This window comes from Aethalodelphis obliquidens, unplaced genomic scaffold (assembly GCF_003676395.1).
Source record: "Aethalodelphis obliquidens isolate GAN/ISIS:26980383/991018 unplaced genomic scaffold, ASM367639v1 scaffold38, whole genome shotgun sequence".
Classification (NCBI taxonomy): domain Eukaryota; kingdom Metazoa; phylum Chordata; class Mammalia; order Artiodactyla; family Delphinidae; genus Aethalodelphis; species Aethalodelphis obliquidens.
Window position 1 is genome coordinate 5,836,337 of NW_020837982.1, and position 15,012 is coordinate 5,851,348.

At 43.7% G+C, this 15,012-nt stretch overlaps 1 protein-coding gene across 2 annotated transcripts in view; it reads left to right on the top strand.

Moving 5' to 3' along the window:
* The window catches only part of VPS53 (VPS53 subunit of GARP complex), a 125,299-nt gene that overhangs the window by 36,543 nt on the left and 73,744 nt on the right, over window positions 1-15,012 (top strand). For both annotated transcript variants that reach the window (XM_027130558.1, XM_027130559.1), the window contains exons 7-9: window positions 913-1,032; window positions 11,628-11,706; window positions 14,296-14,439. In XM_027130558.1, the coding sequence (XP_026986359.1) occupies window positions 913-1,032; window positions 11,628-11,706; window positions 14,296-14,439 (343 nt within the window). The remainder of the gene's footprint in view (window positions 1-912; window positions 1,033-11,627; window positions 11,707-14,295; window positions 14,440-15,012) is intronic.

The following is a 15,012-nucleotide window of genomic DNA, read 5'->3' on the forward strand; positions in this document are numbered from 1 at the left end:
AGTGAACCCTGGCCTGTTCTCCTGCGAGCAGTGATCGGAGAGGACAGCAGGCCCATAGGAGACTGGAAGAGCAGTGTCCTTGTCCCTTTCCCCAGGTGCTCAGTGCTTTCCAACAAACCAGCAGACCAGGCAGTGATAGCAACGTAACTCCTTGGCTTGAAATTGAGCCTGTCTTTTTAAATGCCTTGTAAAGGAAGTCATAAATTATACGTTTAATTAAAAAACCCAATCCTAATGAAAATTTCAAATCTAATAGTTTGTTCTTTCCTTGCTGTGTGTAGCTGTTGATTTTATCAGCATCCTTTTATTTAAGCTTCATTAACCTTAGCAGCAGGGAACCTAAACATACCTAAACATACACAGAGTTGCTTAACATTGGCTTAAAGTCTACAGATTTGAGTTAACATGTAAGCGCATATACATGCTCTTTGTTGTGTCCTGAGGTATGTTTGGTTTGCTCAAACGCCGTAACCCTCAAATAATAACATCCCGACCCCTGCTCTCTGTCAAAGGCCAACTGATCCATAATACCCAACCCAAATCCCAAACCCCAAATCCACAGTCTTCCCAGATTCCCCTTCCCCCACCCAGGGAGACTCCATCACTCACACATTCTTCTCTACGTCCCAGAGCACATAACTTGGACTTCTGCTTAGAGCTCCATTCATCCTACTTGGTACTGCTTAGATGTGTCCTGTTGCTCTCCCTTACTAACTCATGTTCCCTTAAGGATTTGGACCTGGTCTTATTTTTTTTCTCCCCCAGTGCACAGCACCATATATATTCAGTGCTCAGGAAATGCTTATTAAGTTGAGTTGATGTCTGTTTTAGAGCCGAGAGTAGGTTGGTCCATATCTGTATCTTGTGTCCTTAGTGTTTTTCTGGAGTCCTCAACTTCCTATTTCCTTGCAGAGCCATGACCAGGAGAAGGCAGTATGGAGAAGTTGCTAATCTTCTTCAGGGCGTAATGAATGTTCTGGAGCACTTCCACAAATATATGGGAATTCCACAGATCCGGCAGCTTTCTGAAAGGTAAAATGTCATTGGAGAAAACGACCTTCCCTTTTAAGAGAAGGTGGTGCTGGGAAGTGCGTAAGCACTCAGCTCAGGATGTTCATTGTACAGTCTCCCTGTGGGAAGGAGCCTCAGAGCTCACCTGATCTGACTCTGCCTGTTGCAGACGTCCCCTCTATGTCCCCTCACCACCTCCTTACCATGTCTTCTAACACTACCTGTGTTAGATAGTTGCTGGCCTGGTGCACTGGAGTGAACCAAGCCCACGTTCGTGAGGGAAGCTGTTCCAGTTGTCTGCTTCCTTGTAACAAACCAACAAAACCCAGGACTTAGTGGCTGATGACAACAGTTATTTCGCTCGTGTAATGTGGCCTGGCCCAGCAGGGACAGCTCATCTCTGCTCCGTGCAGCATCAGCTGGGGTGGCTCCACAGGGGACTGGAGGATCCGTTGGTTTAATCTCATGGTTGGCAGATGGGTGCTTGCTGTCAGCTGCGAGCTCAGCTGGGTTGTCCTCCCTGGGCTGCTTGGGCTTCCTCATGGTGAGGTGGTGCTGGGGCCCATGAATGAGCATGCCAAGAGAACCAGGTCTTAGAAGCCACAGAGAGTCGTTTCTGTAGTCACAAGCCCGTCAGGATTCAAGAGGAAGGGATATAGCCTCCGTCACTCCCAACGGGAGGAGTGTCAAAGCCCCATTGGTATAAAGAGCAAGTGGGGGACTTCCCTGGTGGCGCAGTGGTTAAGAATCCTCCTGCCAATGCCGGGGACATGGGTTCGATCCCTGGTCCGGGAAGATCCCACATGCCACGGAGCAACTAAGCCCGTGCGCTACGACTACTGAGCCTGTGCTCTAGAGCCCGTGAACCACAACTACTGAAACCATGTGCTGCAACTACTGAAGCCCGTGTGCCTAGAGCCCATGCTCCGCAACAAGAGAAGCCACTGCAACGAGAAGCCCGTGCACAGCAACGAAGAGTAGCCTCCGCTCACTGCAACTAGAGAAAGCCTGCAGCAACGAAGACCCAATGCAGCCAAAACTAAATAAATTATTTTTTAAAGTATTATTAAATAATAATAAAAAACGAAGAGCACGTGGGATGAGAGATCACTGTGGTAGTCTTTGCAAATACAGTCTGCCCTTGAACTTCAGATGTGACAGAATGATGACTTAGCCTCTTTAAATTTGTTCTTTCCTTCCTATTCTGTTGAGTTTTAATCCTAGATTCAGAGCCAGTAGAAAGAAAGGCAGATGCTTAAAGAGAAGGAAGATGAGGATCTGGAGGAAGATAGGGGTGGGGAATTTAATGCCTTTTCTGTTAGAAGTAGCAGCAGGGAAAATACTAAGAGACAGTCAAAATTGATGGATCACAACCTTTTTTTTGCAAGAAAGAGGAAACGAAGGGGCCGTTACTCAGCAGGAGCCATCATTTTCAACTCTGCTTTCTCATGAGGCCTGATGGCTGCAGGCCTCTTGTTTTCTAAGTTACTTTATTTCTAATTATATAAGTAATACACGTATACATTTTCTTTATTAGAAAAAAGTCAACATACAGATGAAACTTAAGTCCTCTTTAACTATACCTCACGCCCCAGTGCTACCCATAGAAGTAGTTACTATTATCAATTTAATGCTTATCCTCCAGATTTTTTTCTGTGCATTTAAATAAATCTGTAGTTTTAGATTGTGGGTTTATTTTGCTTTGTTTTGTTTTAAATAAATGATCTCATACTGTATGCTTCATTCTGAAACTTTCTCTTTGTTTTTAGCTTAGCAGTGTATTCTAGAGGTTTTTCCACATCAGTGTATACAAACCTATCTCAGTCCTTTTAACAGATGCATAGAATTCTGTAGTATAACATACCACAGATTTAAAATTTATTTTATTTATTTATTTTTGGCTGAGTTGGGTCTTCATTGCTGCGTACGGGCTTTTCTCTGGTTGTGGCGAGCGGGGGCTACTCTTGGTTGCAGTGCGCGGGCTTCTCACTGCGGTGGCTCCTCTTGTTGCGGAGCACGGGCTCTAGGCACGTGGGCTTTAGTAGTTGTGGCACATGGGCTCAGTAGTTGTGGCTCGCGGGCTCTAGAGAGCAGGCTCAGTAGTTGTGGTGCACGGGCTTAATTGCTCCGTGGCATGTGGGATCTTCCCGGACCAAGGCTTGAACCCGTGTCCCCTGCACTGGCAGGTGGACTCTTAACCTCTGCACCACCAGGGAAGTCCCATACCACAGATTATTTAACCATTTTCATATCACTAGACTGCTTCTAATTGGAAAAATATACTCCCTTTTGCACATCTGCAAGTATTTCTCTAGGATAGATTCTGGGTGATAGGTCACGTGCATTTAAAATTTTAATAACTGCTGCCCCTTTGCCCTCCAAAGAGGCTTTATTTATTTATAGTACCATCTGCATAGCGTGTGAGTACCCATTTCCCCATATCCTCAACAACACTTGGTATTGTCAGTTTTCCTTTTCATTTATCTGATGGATGAAAAATGGTACCTAGTTCCTTTCATTTTCATATCTCTGTTAACTAGTGAGATTAGTTTCTTTTCACTTGATTATAGGCCATTTGCATTTCCTCTGTGAAATGCCAGTTTATATCCATTGTCTGTTTGTCTACTGAGTTAGTTATCCCTTCCTTATTGATTTGTAGGAGTTCTCTATGTATTCTGGATACTAGTCCTTTGTCAGATCTGGCAGATCTTGCCTGCAAAACTATGTAGGTGTGTCACCTGTTTTCAAGGCAGATCTTTGTCCTTTCAGTTTCTTCAATGGTAATTGGTCTATTCATGTTGCCTACTTATTTTTTTTCCTTTTTAAAAATTGTGTTGAAATATACGTTACATAAAATTTACCATTTTAATAATTTTTTAATGTACAATTTCGTAGCATTAAGTATCAATAAATTCACAGTATCGTACAACCATTACCACTCTATTTCCAAAACTTTTTTATTACCCCAGACAGAAACTTTGTATGCATTAAATAATAACACTCATTGCCTCCTCTTCCCTGCTTCTGGTAACCTGTGTTCTATTTTCTATCTATGAATTTGCTTATTCTCGGTACCTCATATACTTGGAATCATACACTATTTGTCCTTTTCTGCCTGGCTTATTTCATTTAGTACGTTTTCAGGTTCATTCGTGTCATATCATTTATCAGAATTTCATTCCTTTTTAAGGCTGGATATTTTATTGTGCATGTAGACTATATTTTGTTTGTCCATTCATCTGTTGATGGACACTTGGGTTGCTTCCACCTTGTGGCTGTTGTAGTGTAGACTAAGCAAATCTATCGTCTGGTGCCTATTAAAAATCTGAAGTCCATCTCATTCTTATTCCTTTATAAAATAATCTATAAAATAATTAATTTTGTTCTGGAAGCATTTGAGATTTCGGGATGGGAGAATCAGGAATTTTACTAGGACATGGGTCTCTTTTCATTCATGTTGCTCTGTACTTAATTGTATTCTTTTCTTTTTTAATACTGTATCTTAATGAATTAATTTATTTTTTGCTGTGTTGGGTCTTTGTTTCCGCACACGGGCTTTCTCGAGTTGTGGCGCACGGGGGCTACTCTTCATTGTGGTGCGTGGGCTTCTCACTGTGGTGGCTTCTCTTGTTGCGGAGCACGGGCTCTAGTACGTGGGCTTCAATAGTTGTGGCATGCCGGCTCAGTAGTTGTGGCACACAGGCTCAGTAGTTGTGGCTCGCGGGCTCTGGAGCACAGGCTCGGTAGTTGTGGTGCATGGGCTTAGTTGCTTCGCGGCATGTGGGATCTTCACGGACCAGGGATCAAACCCGTGTCCCCTGCGTTGGCAGGCAGATTCTTAACCACTGCGCCACTAGGGAAGCCCCCTTAATTGTATTCTTAATCTGAAGACTCATGAGTTCCTTAAATTCCAAGAAATTGTTCTCCTTTATTTCTTCGAGTAGTTTTTATGCTTTGTTCTCTGTGTTCTCTCTTTGTGGAATCCCTAGTACATGAATATTGGAACTTCTAGGTCTGCTGCCTTGTTTCTTAATTTTTTTAAATACCTTGTATCTTTTTGTTGTGTTAAGCTGAGTTCCTCAACTCAACCCCCCTGTTTTAATTTATTCTTCAATCTTGTCCATCCTGTTATTTTGCCCAGCTGTTGAGTTTTTATTTCAACAATCCAACTTTAATCTTCAGGGTATCTAGTTGATTCTTTTCTCATGGGCATATTAAGTCTCTCAGGGAGTATAAACTATATGCGTTTTAAAGTTCTGAGTCGCCTGTTCCATCTCTCTGTCCTCTGATGTCAGGTCTTCAGTTTGCTGAGCACGATGACTCTCTTTCTTGGTGTTTGTACTCTGCCAATATTTGGTGATTTCTAGCTGATCGCTCAGTCTTGGCTGTGAGATTCTCTGTCATTCTGATCAGAGATGCTCTTTTACTGTCACCTGCTCGTGAGGGGGAGGCGGGATGTGCCGCTCGGCTACGTGTGCCACAGACTGTGCTTCTCAGGTGAGGTGGAGCTGGAGCTGGGGGAACTGCCAGGTGGGATATGCTGGTGGCTTATCTTCTGGGCCCGAGGGCTCCCTGATCTGCCTGGATGTTGTCAGCCCTCTGGTCCCTGCTGGGCTTCTCAGACCCACACCCGTTCCTGCTGAACGCTCAAGGCAGGGGTGAGACCTGGGCACTGGCTTCATGGCTCCTCTTGCAGGACCCCAGCGTATCCCTCCAGCGGTTCCCTGGGCCCCCCTCCTGCTCTGGTATCCACTCCCCTCGTGTCCTTCATCTTTGAGAAGCCATTTTAGGCAGGGGTTTCCTTCTTCAATCCTCTCCTACCAGAGTTTCTAGTCTACCACTCCTTTTCTTGCCCAGTTCTGGATTCTTACTAAAAATCTTTTCATTGGGCTTCCCTGGTGGCGCAGTGGTTGAGAGCCCGCCTGCCGATGCAGGGGACACGGGTTCGTGCCCCGGTCCGGGAGGATCCCACATGCCGCGGAGTGGCTGGTCCCGTGAGCCATGGCCGCTGAGCCTGCGCGTCCGGAGCCTGTGCTCCGCAACGGGAGAGGCCACAACAGTGAGAGGTCCGCGTACCGCAAAAAAAAAAAAAATCTTTTCATTATTTCTCAGTTTCTGGGACAGGAAGGGGAGGGGTTGCCCTGCGTGCTCAGGGTGCCATCTTAGAGGTGAAATGCCAAGGAACTGTTAAGGAATGTTGGAACAGAGCTTGGCGGAATACTCGGGAAATCACCACCCTTTCCCTTATCCTTCCTAAACCCTTCACACTCAGAGCTGGCTGATCGCCACGTCACACTGGGGATGTGAGGCAGCCAGGAGAGCAGACAAACGGGGCTTTGTGAGCTGCAGGAAAGAAGGAAGCTTGGATGGAGAAGGCAGACTCACTCTCAGTGGATGCGGGGGAGAGAGGAGAGGCAGCATCACCTCCCCTTACCCTCCTGATAATCCAGAGTTGATCTTTTTTTCCCCGTTCACTTGTTCTTCTCTTCACTCACTAATAGATACTTACCACACACTTTTGTATCCCAGGCCCTGTGCTGGGGGACTGAGGGCACAAAGATAAGAAACACATACTCTCTGCCCTCAAAGCGCTCACCGTTTTTGTGAGAGACACTAATAGAAAATTTCAGTATAGGATGGATATAGTATATGTACAGGCACAGCAGGGAATTGATAGACTGACCCTTCAGGGGTCAAGGATAGGGGTCACAGAAAAATTCAATTTTAACGTGACCTTAAAAGAACGGGTAGGATCTTACCACCAAGACAAGAAGAGAGAGGGGGGGAAAATAGGAGAGAGAGAGAACATCAGGGTACTTGGGGAGACAGTGGAGGGTGAAAGTCTGTCTAGGTAGGCAGGGTCAGATTTTATATGCCTCGCTAAAGAATCCGTTCTTCATCTTGTGGACAATAAAAGATGTTAAGCGGGGAGAGGCATGGTCTCATTTGTATTTTGTAAAACTCTTGTGGGTTATAGGTACAAGAGACTGGAGGTTGGGGCTATGTTCTGGATTAGAAAAGATGAAGACCATACCATGACAGTGACCATGAGGTCAAGGAGTTGTGGGGAAGAGTTGGTTACCCATTGGTTCCATGAGATGGGCATTGCTGAATGGCAGGAATGTGGCAGAACTGAATTTTAGTTATAAAAAAGCACCATAGGGGCAAACAAGAGAAAGCACTCTTTTAGGATTCCTTGCCTTTTAACATTTTTTTCAAAGAAGTCGTTTTATAAATTTGAAGGAACTTTGTGATCACTGCTGTAATAACACTCCCCTTAGAAATGGAAAAAGATAACATTCTATCAGTATAGTTTGGTGCTCCAGCCATTCATTATCATGTAGGGTTGCTGCAAACACAGGAGGATTTACTTTTCTTTTAGTTCATTTCACAACTTCTATTTGCAAAAAAAAAAAAAAAAAAAGTGTTGATTAACAGAGAATATATACTATTAAGTAACACGAAAAATAACGGAAGGGAAGGAGTTTCCAGTGTCTGACTACAGTTCTTTTTCAAGAGGTACTAAAAGTTTGAGGAAAGTCCAGACTTCTTATTTTTAGCATCATTTCTGGTGAATATTCCTCCCTTACGTTTACATAGTGACAATAGAACCATCTGGAAATGATAGAAATAGCTTGTTTGTTTGGGGGGAGGGGAAAAGGCAGGCGAGTTACATCCTGCGCGCTGCTTCAGGTTCTCTAACTTAATAGCTTGCTGCCTGTAAACTGTGGAAGTCATACAAAGGGTTGTGTTCTGAAATCTTTGCCTGTACATTTGACATATGAAGTTCATAGGCTTTGATTCGAATATAGCTGTTTCTTCCAACTACCCTTCTGGAAAATGCCTAAACGTTAATGTAGCGTTGAAGGAAAGATTTTTTTTCTTTAATGTCATCTTTACATTTCAGATCCTCTGGCTTAAGAATATCCATGAAAGCAAATGTGTCTAGTAATCAGTCAGTATTTCCTGAGGAAGAATGGAAGATTCTTGCATTCTCTTGAAACCCATGAAACCGTTGAACTGAAACATATTTTTCAGGGCTATTTCTAACCTCTTATACATGACAGGTACTTGGCAGGTTGAGGGGATCACATGGCTTAGTGATCAAAGAAACTGAAGTGGAGAATGAAAAGGGCTGGCTAATCAAGTGTACTTCAATAAAATTTGAAAAAAAAAGAAAGAAAAGGCCTGGTTAGCTGTGTGACTATGACAGAAAGAACTTAAGTTTCAAAAGAAAGTATAAGGGTTGTACTTGATGATCTCAAAGCATGCCACTGAGTCACTCTAAGATTCTGGGTTGAGATTTCTGTCTGTTTGGAGATGGAGCGTCTGACTAATCTGACTGACTAACCATTGTGTCTGGCACTCCGTATGTTGAGAGGTCAGTTTATTGCGACTCATTGAGGGTATTTTCTTTAGGACTGTCATTCACAAGGTATTGGAAGCATCAGGGTTATTTTATCCATAAATGTCTAAGTGGTTTTCATAGTTTGCTGTCCCTCTGCTGCCACCTCTTATGAAGCACGTTTAGGGAATGGCGCCCTTGAACAACCCGTGGTCACAGGGCGTGGAGGATGCTAGGAGGCAGTTGGTTCACCTTCATTTCCGGGCAGCACAGGGAATCTTTCATCTCCTAAGAGTGGTCAACGCTGAGTTGTCACCACCCAACCAGGCCGAGCTTATTTAGATGCCAGGAGGAATTGTTATTTCCTTTCTTCTCTAGTAGTGGTAGATTGATTTTTATAACGATGACTAGGAAGTCTTGGTAGCTGAACTCACATATATGCTCCGCTAACAGAGTCTGTTGCTGCATCTCTTCCCAGTAGGAACTTACTTTTCATCTTTGGAAGAGGAAGGAGTATAAAGGAGTGAGACCGAAGCTGTGTTCTTTTAAGTATGTTGACGTCTTTCTTAGGATCCCGCTCAGGCAACTGATTGTAAAGACTGCTCTTCACATCTTACCCTGAAAGTACACGGATCAGGGTTTGGCTTTATAGGTACCATCGTTATCGTCAGTAAGGGAAATGGTTTCTCTTTCATCTGAGTCACTGGTAGATACTTCAGGAACTATGCTTGGAAACATATTATTATAATTATTATTATTATTATTCTGCTCCAACATTAATTAAACATCCGACTTCCAGTCACCTGTAAAGATGGATGCCATTGCCAGCTAGTGCTGTAAGACGGGTGTGGTAGAATAGTCAGGATCGGAGCGGATACTGAAAGGCATCTAGTCTAGGCCTCCATCCCCACCCTCTGATTTCACAGCCATTCTTAGTCGTGGCCCACATAGGGGAAATGGCTTAATTAGGATTACACGTAGCTCACCAGTGGCACAGCTAAGTCTAGACTTTCTCAAGAGGTGACCTTGGGAATGGACTGAAGAAGAAGACAAGGGGGTCTGCAAATCACAGCCTGGTACTTCTGTATTTATCATAGGCTTTGGTTGTCTTTTCAGGTACCCAATCTCTTTTTTTTTTTTAATGGATTTTATTGAAGTATAGTTGATTTACAATGTTGTGTTAATTTTTGCTGTACAGTAAAGTGATTCAGTTACACATGTATATACATTCTTTTTCATATTCTTTTCCATTATGGTTTATCACAGGATATTGAATATAGTTCTGTGTGCTATACAGTAGGACCTTGTTGTTTATCCAGTCTATATACTGGGTTGGCCAAAAAGTTCATAAGATCTTACGGAAAAATGTGGACGAACTTACCCAATATAATAGTTTGCATCCGCTAATCCCAAACTCCCAATCCATCCCTCCCCCACCCTTCCTCCCCCTTGGCAACCATAAGTCTGTGTTCTATGTCTGTGAGTCTGTTTTTGTTTCATAGATAAGTTCATTTGTGTCATTTTAGATTCCACATATACGTGTTAGCATATGGTTTTTGTCTTTCTCCTTCTCACTTACTTCACTTAGTGTGATCATCTCTAGGTCCATCCATGTTACCTCAGGCACCCCAATTTCAAATCTGGTTAAGAATATGGAGTTAGGGGATGGTGGGCTGGGTAGGGTGACAGAGGCAGAGCCGGGACCATCTTTACCACTGAAGTGCTCAGGGGCCCTGAGAATAAGACTGTGACTGTCCCTGGCGGGGCTGGAGCTCCCCCTCCAGGAATGATCCTGTGGCTTAGGAGGAAACCTGTGCTCTCTGTGCGCTGCCAAGGGGAGAGGAGGAACAGAGGGGCCTGAGGCTCTGGAAGCTCCGTCTTGTGACCTGGCACCAGGGCAGTCTGTCTGCCTGGCCCGTTATGTGGAGTCATAAGACCTTGGAGGCAACGGTTTAACAAAAGCGTGTTCTCTTCTGTCCTGTCAGAGCTCACACTCAAGGAATGTTTCCTGTGGTCCACTGGGCAACTGTAGGTGGATGGCCCTGATTCTGCCTTGGGGGCTCCTCCGGTGATAGCCTTAACTCTGTCGTTTCTAACCCCCTCGGAAGGTGACTAAAGAGGCTGCAAACCCACCTATAAGAGTGGTTTTAAAAGTTTTGAAGATGGTGGAAAAACCCTGGAAAGTATTTGGAATAAGGCATAATTATAACTATGCCATAGAAAAACCAAACTGTTTTGGGTCCTGACTATCCCCTCATTAAAAAAAAAAAATCTGAGTACGTCGCCAGGCACTGCCTAGTAGCCAAAGAAATTGTGGTTTTGAGCTGTTCGCTATTTCTAGAAACTTCATAACGTTAATTCCAAAGTAACAGGGTGGAGACCAAAAAAGGAAGAACGTTATTTTACGGTGCTTTTAGCAAAGATAAAATATTTGCCGCAGGCTCAGGGCCGTCCAGCTCTGAGGATGGCTGGTGGGAGGCATCCAACTCCTGGGGCTGGTGGAGGACAAGCTCCTCACAGGAGGCTGACCCGTAGCTCCTTTCCCCTCCCAGCTACTCTCCTTCCTCCTCTTTCCTCTCAGCGGACAAGTATTTCTTGAGCTCCTCGCTTCCATACAAACCACCGTGTTCAGGACCGACTTCCCTGTTCTAACTCATGCTCAGGATAACTCAGTTTTCATCCTCACAGTCTTCTGAGAGAACTTAAATCTTCATTCAGTGGCCTTCACCCTCAATTAGCAGTTCATTTTATCATTTGGATCTTTTTTACTTTAGAAAACATGCTTTTTGTTCTCTTGTTGAAACTTGGGATCCTGCTGTTAGTTTGCGGGTTGAAAAAACAGCGACTCTGAAGCACTGTGGAGCCCTCCTCCCATCCTGTACTCCACGGAGCTGGAGAGTAGTTATACCAGTAACCCGAAGTGGATTTATATGTGATTTGGGCATTATTATATAGCACTTTCCTGCAGCATAACTACCCCCTAATGACATTTTGTAAAGATTAACATATACTACCTCACAACGGGTGAGAGGTGGCCCAGGAGAACTTTGGGATGTGGAAAACCCGTAGTGAGCATGAATCCGATGCCTGCGTCCTGGTCATAAACCTGCTGCAAACTAGTGTGTGACCTCTCTTATCTAGCCACCCCTCCCCCCTTCCTGGATGATCCCTAAAGACTTCAACAGTTCTAACCCCTACGGATCTGTGCATAATTACTTACGGACATTTGGAAATTTATACCAGGCAATGATATGTTCTCTTTTCCCTACAGAGTGAAGGCCGCCCAGACCGAGTTAGGACAGCAAATCCTGGCCGATTTCGAAGAAGCATTTCCTTCCCAGGGTACCAAGGTATTGTTTTGCATTTTCCCTTCAGTCTTTGGATATTATCACCATTTGCGCCTGAGGCACACGCACTGTAGTTACTGTTCATTTACCATTCCAAAAGCGTTTGCCAGCAGCCATAACGTCTGTTGGCTAGAGGTTCAGGGTAATGAGACCATCCTTGATTTTAAATATCCCAAAGCAACAATTGATTCCCCATCTGTGTCCTCCCGGCATCAAAAAGTGAGGATTTGTTTCAGTTTAATTTAATGTGTGTCAAACCCAAGATGTCTGCCTGGTAAATTCCTTCTTTTTCTCATGGCTATGTTTTAAAAAAATAATAATAATAAATTTTTTTTCAAGCCACAGTGTTTTTTAGGATCGTTACATAACTTTTTGGTTTCAGTTTGGTGAAGAGACAACTGGGAGGAACGTCCCCAGGCTTATGTAACTCTTGGAGTGACACAGTTAGGAGGCTGGCTTTTAATGATCCTGTTCTTTGGGATTAATCCCTTTAGCTCTCACTGGTAGCATAGCTGTTTGTGTTGTGTCTGCAAAGCCCACGGTATTTCACTTGTGAGCTATTGGTTACACTTCTCATGTAACAAGCTTTGCCTCACTTGGCCATCACCGTGCTGGGGTAACTGCCGGGGTAACTGCCTTCAGCTCCATCCTGCAAATTATAGCAGACATAATCTTAATGCTTTGCATGTGTTGGGGAGAGAAGAACCCTCAGAAGCTTTTTTCCCCCTCTATTATTTGAGCTATTTCAGGAGAAAGAACTGTGCAGCGCAGAAGTGACCCAAAGCACACGCCGGCAAGCAGCACTTGGTGGGTGGAGATGGGGGATATATGTTCATTCACCGAGCCAAGGAACGTTTCCTGGATCTGCTCTATAATTCAATAACTGGAAATATCTTAATCGTTTTTCTTTGCGCCTCATAAAAGAAACTTAGGACGTAGGTGGGGGTAGCAGCCCCAGCTTTGTAGATTACCTTCTACAGGAAACCTGCCTCTGATTTTAATGTCATATATTCTGTCTGACTTCTAGCAATCAGGTATTTTATGTGTAAAGCACGTTCCTTTGCGGACTTCATCTTCCTTATTCATTTGCTGTAAGTGTGGAGAGTGGATATTGGAAAGCTGTCCTGTAAAAAGGGGTTGTACAGTATTCACAAATTACAAACACTAGCCTCTTCTTAGTCCAGGGCCTGCTATACTATACTCTGCTGTTCACCCTGGTTTTAAGAAGTTTCAGAAAAATGTGGATGAAACCCAGCTTTATCATTTAGAAAAAAATAATGTTGACCTACATTATATCTTTTTCTCAGACTCCACGAGGCAGATGAGGTGAAAAATGGTTTTCTTTAACAACTTGCTTCCCTTTTCTCTGTCTGGGCGACTTTTTTTTAAGAGTTTTCTTTTTTCCTTCTGAATGACTATTGACTTCTCTTAAAGGCCTTGTGTTACTATTACTATTTCACAAAATGGAAATAAAGATTTTTTTTTTAATTACCCAAAGGTTACCTATTAGGTCCTTTTTAAATGAAAAAATCTGAACCCATGAGCCCATAGGTTTTGGCTTTCGTGACTTCTCTGTCAGATCAAACATTTTCATCTAGAAGCCAGAGTTGAGCAGTCAGGGTGCTCAGTGAATGACAGAACAGAACAGCCACTCAGCACGGAGCAAGTCAGAATTTTAACAATTTAGCTCTCGGGCAGCTTAGGTAACACTTAGGAAACTCTTGAACTTCAATTGAGGTGGATAAATTGGACAGAATTGACAAAAAAAGAAGTCATGAAGATTTGGAAGACCCTTAATCATCACCTAGTTAAAGTCCATTATTTTTTCTCACTTCTATTTCAGATGAGTGTCAATAATTGTGCCAAAGCTATGTGGCTATTTAGCCAAGCCAAGAGCAGGTGCCAGGTGTTCTTTTCGCTGTAGCCCACTCAGCCAGCCATGTTCATTCAGTGAGTTACTATAAAGAAAGGGTCAGCGAGACTGAGTTGCCTTCAGTAATACAAAGGCCTTCCCACCATGATGTATCAATACAGCCCCTTGATAGTTACTTCTACTGTTTTTTTCAGGTCAAGGGGCCAGTATCATAATGTTTTACCTTTGGCTACCTGTCTGCATGGTTGACTATCAGTGGGACAAGGCTGGTGGTTTAGAACCGGGATTTAGGTTTTAAATGCCAGCACACTGTTTGGCACAAATATAGCACCTTAGGAACAGGAATCCAAGGTTAGAATCAGGGGAAATTGGCATGTGTGGAGTGAGACTGGTATCATTCTGATTCTTAAGGCTCTTCAGCAAGGCGACTTCAGTTCAGATCGCAGAAGTTTCTACCATCATTGCTGGCCCTGTTTCTAAAATGTCTCATTGCTGATTCATGGAGTAGCTTTTATACTGGCTACTGCAGACTAGCTTAATGATTCTTTCATCAAGGAACAAGTAACTAAAATATCCATCCACAGCACAAGAATGAGTGTCAGGGGAGTGGAAATAATAATAACATCATGAGTAGAACAAGAAGCAGCAGCTGTCAGAGGCCATAAGATTTAAAGGTCATTTCTGGCTTTTGAACTGGTGTGTGTTGTTTGTTTTTCCAGAGGCCAGGAGGACCCAGCAATGTCCTACGAGATGCTTGTCTGGTTGCTAATATTTTGGACCCCAGAATCAAGCAGGAAATCATCAAAAAGTTTATTAAACAGCATCTGTCAGAGTATCTAGTACTTTTTCAAGAAAACCAAGATGTAAGTATTGACCAAAGGAGATCAGATGTTACATTTGAATTTATTAGTTTATTTTAAAATTTATTTTATTTTTGGCTGCATTGGGTCTTTGTTGTTGCACATGGGCTTTCTCTAGTTGCGGCTATCGGGGGCTACTCTTCGTTGCGGTGCGCAGGCTTCTCACTGCGGTGGCTTCTCTTGTTGCGGAGCACAGGCTCTAGGCGCTTGGGCTTCAGTAGTTGTGGCTTGCAGGCTCAGTAGTTGTGGCACGCAGGCTCTAGAGTGCAGGCTTAGTAGTTGTGGCGCACGGGCTTAGTTGCTCCGCGGCATGTGGGATCTTCCCGGACCAGGGATCGAACCCGTGTCCCCTGCATTGGCAGGGAGATTCTTAACCACTGCGCCACCAGGGAAGCCCTATTACGTTTGAATTTTATTGAAAATTGACTGCTCTCAAGTCTGTGATTTATATTTTATTAGTGTTACTGTCTTAAAATGTTGATTTTTGGACCATGAATCCTAGGCACTGACTGTACAGTTCAGCAATTCTTAACCATTTTGGGGTCACTGACCCTTTGGAGAAATTAATGAGAGCTA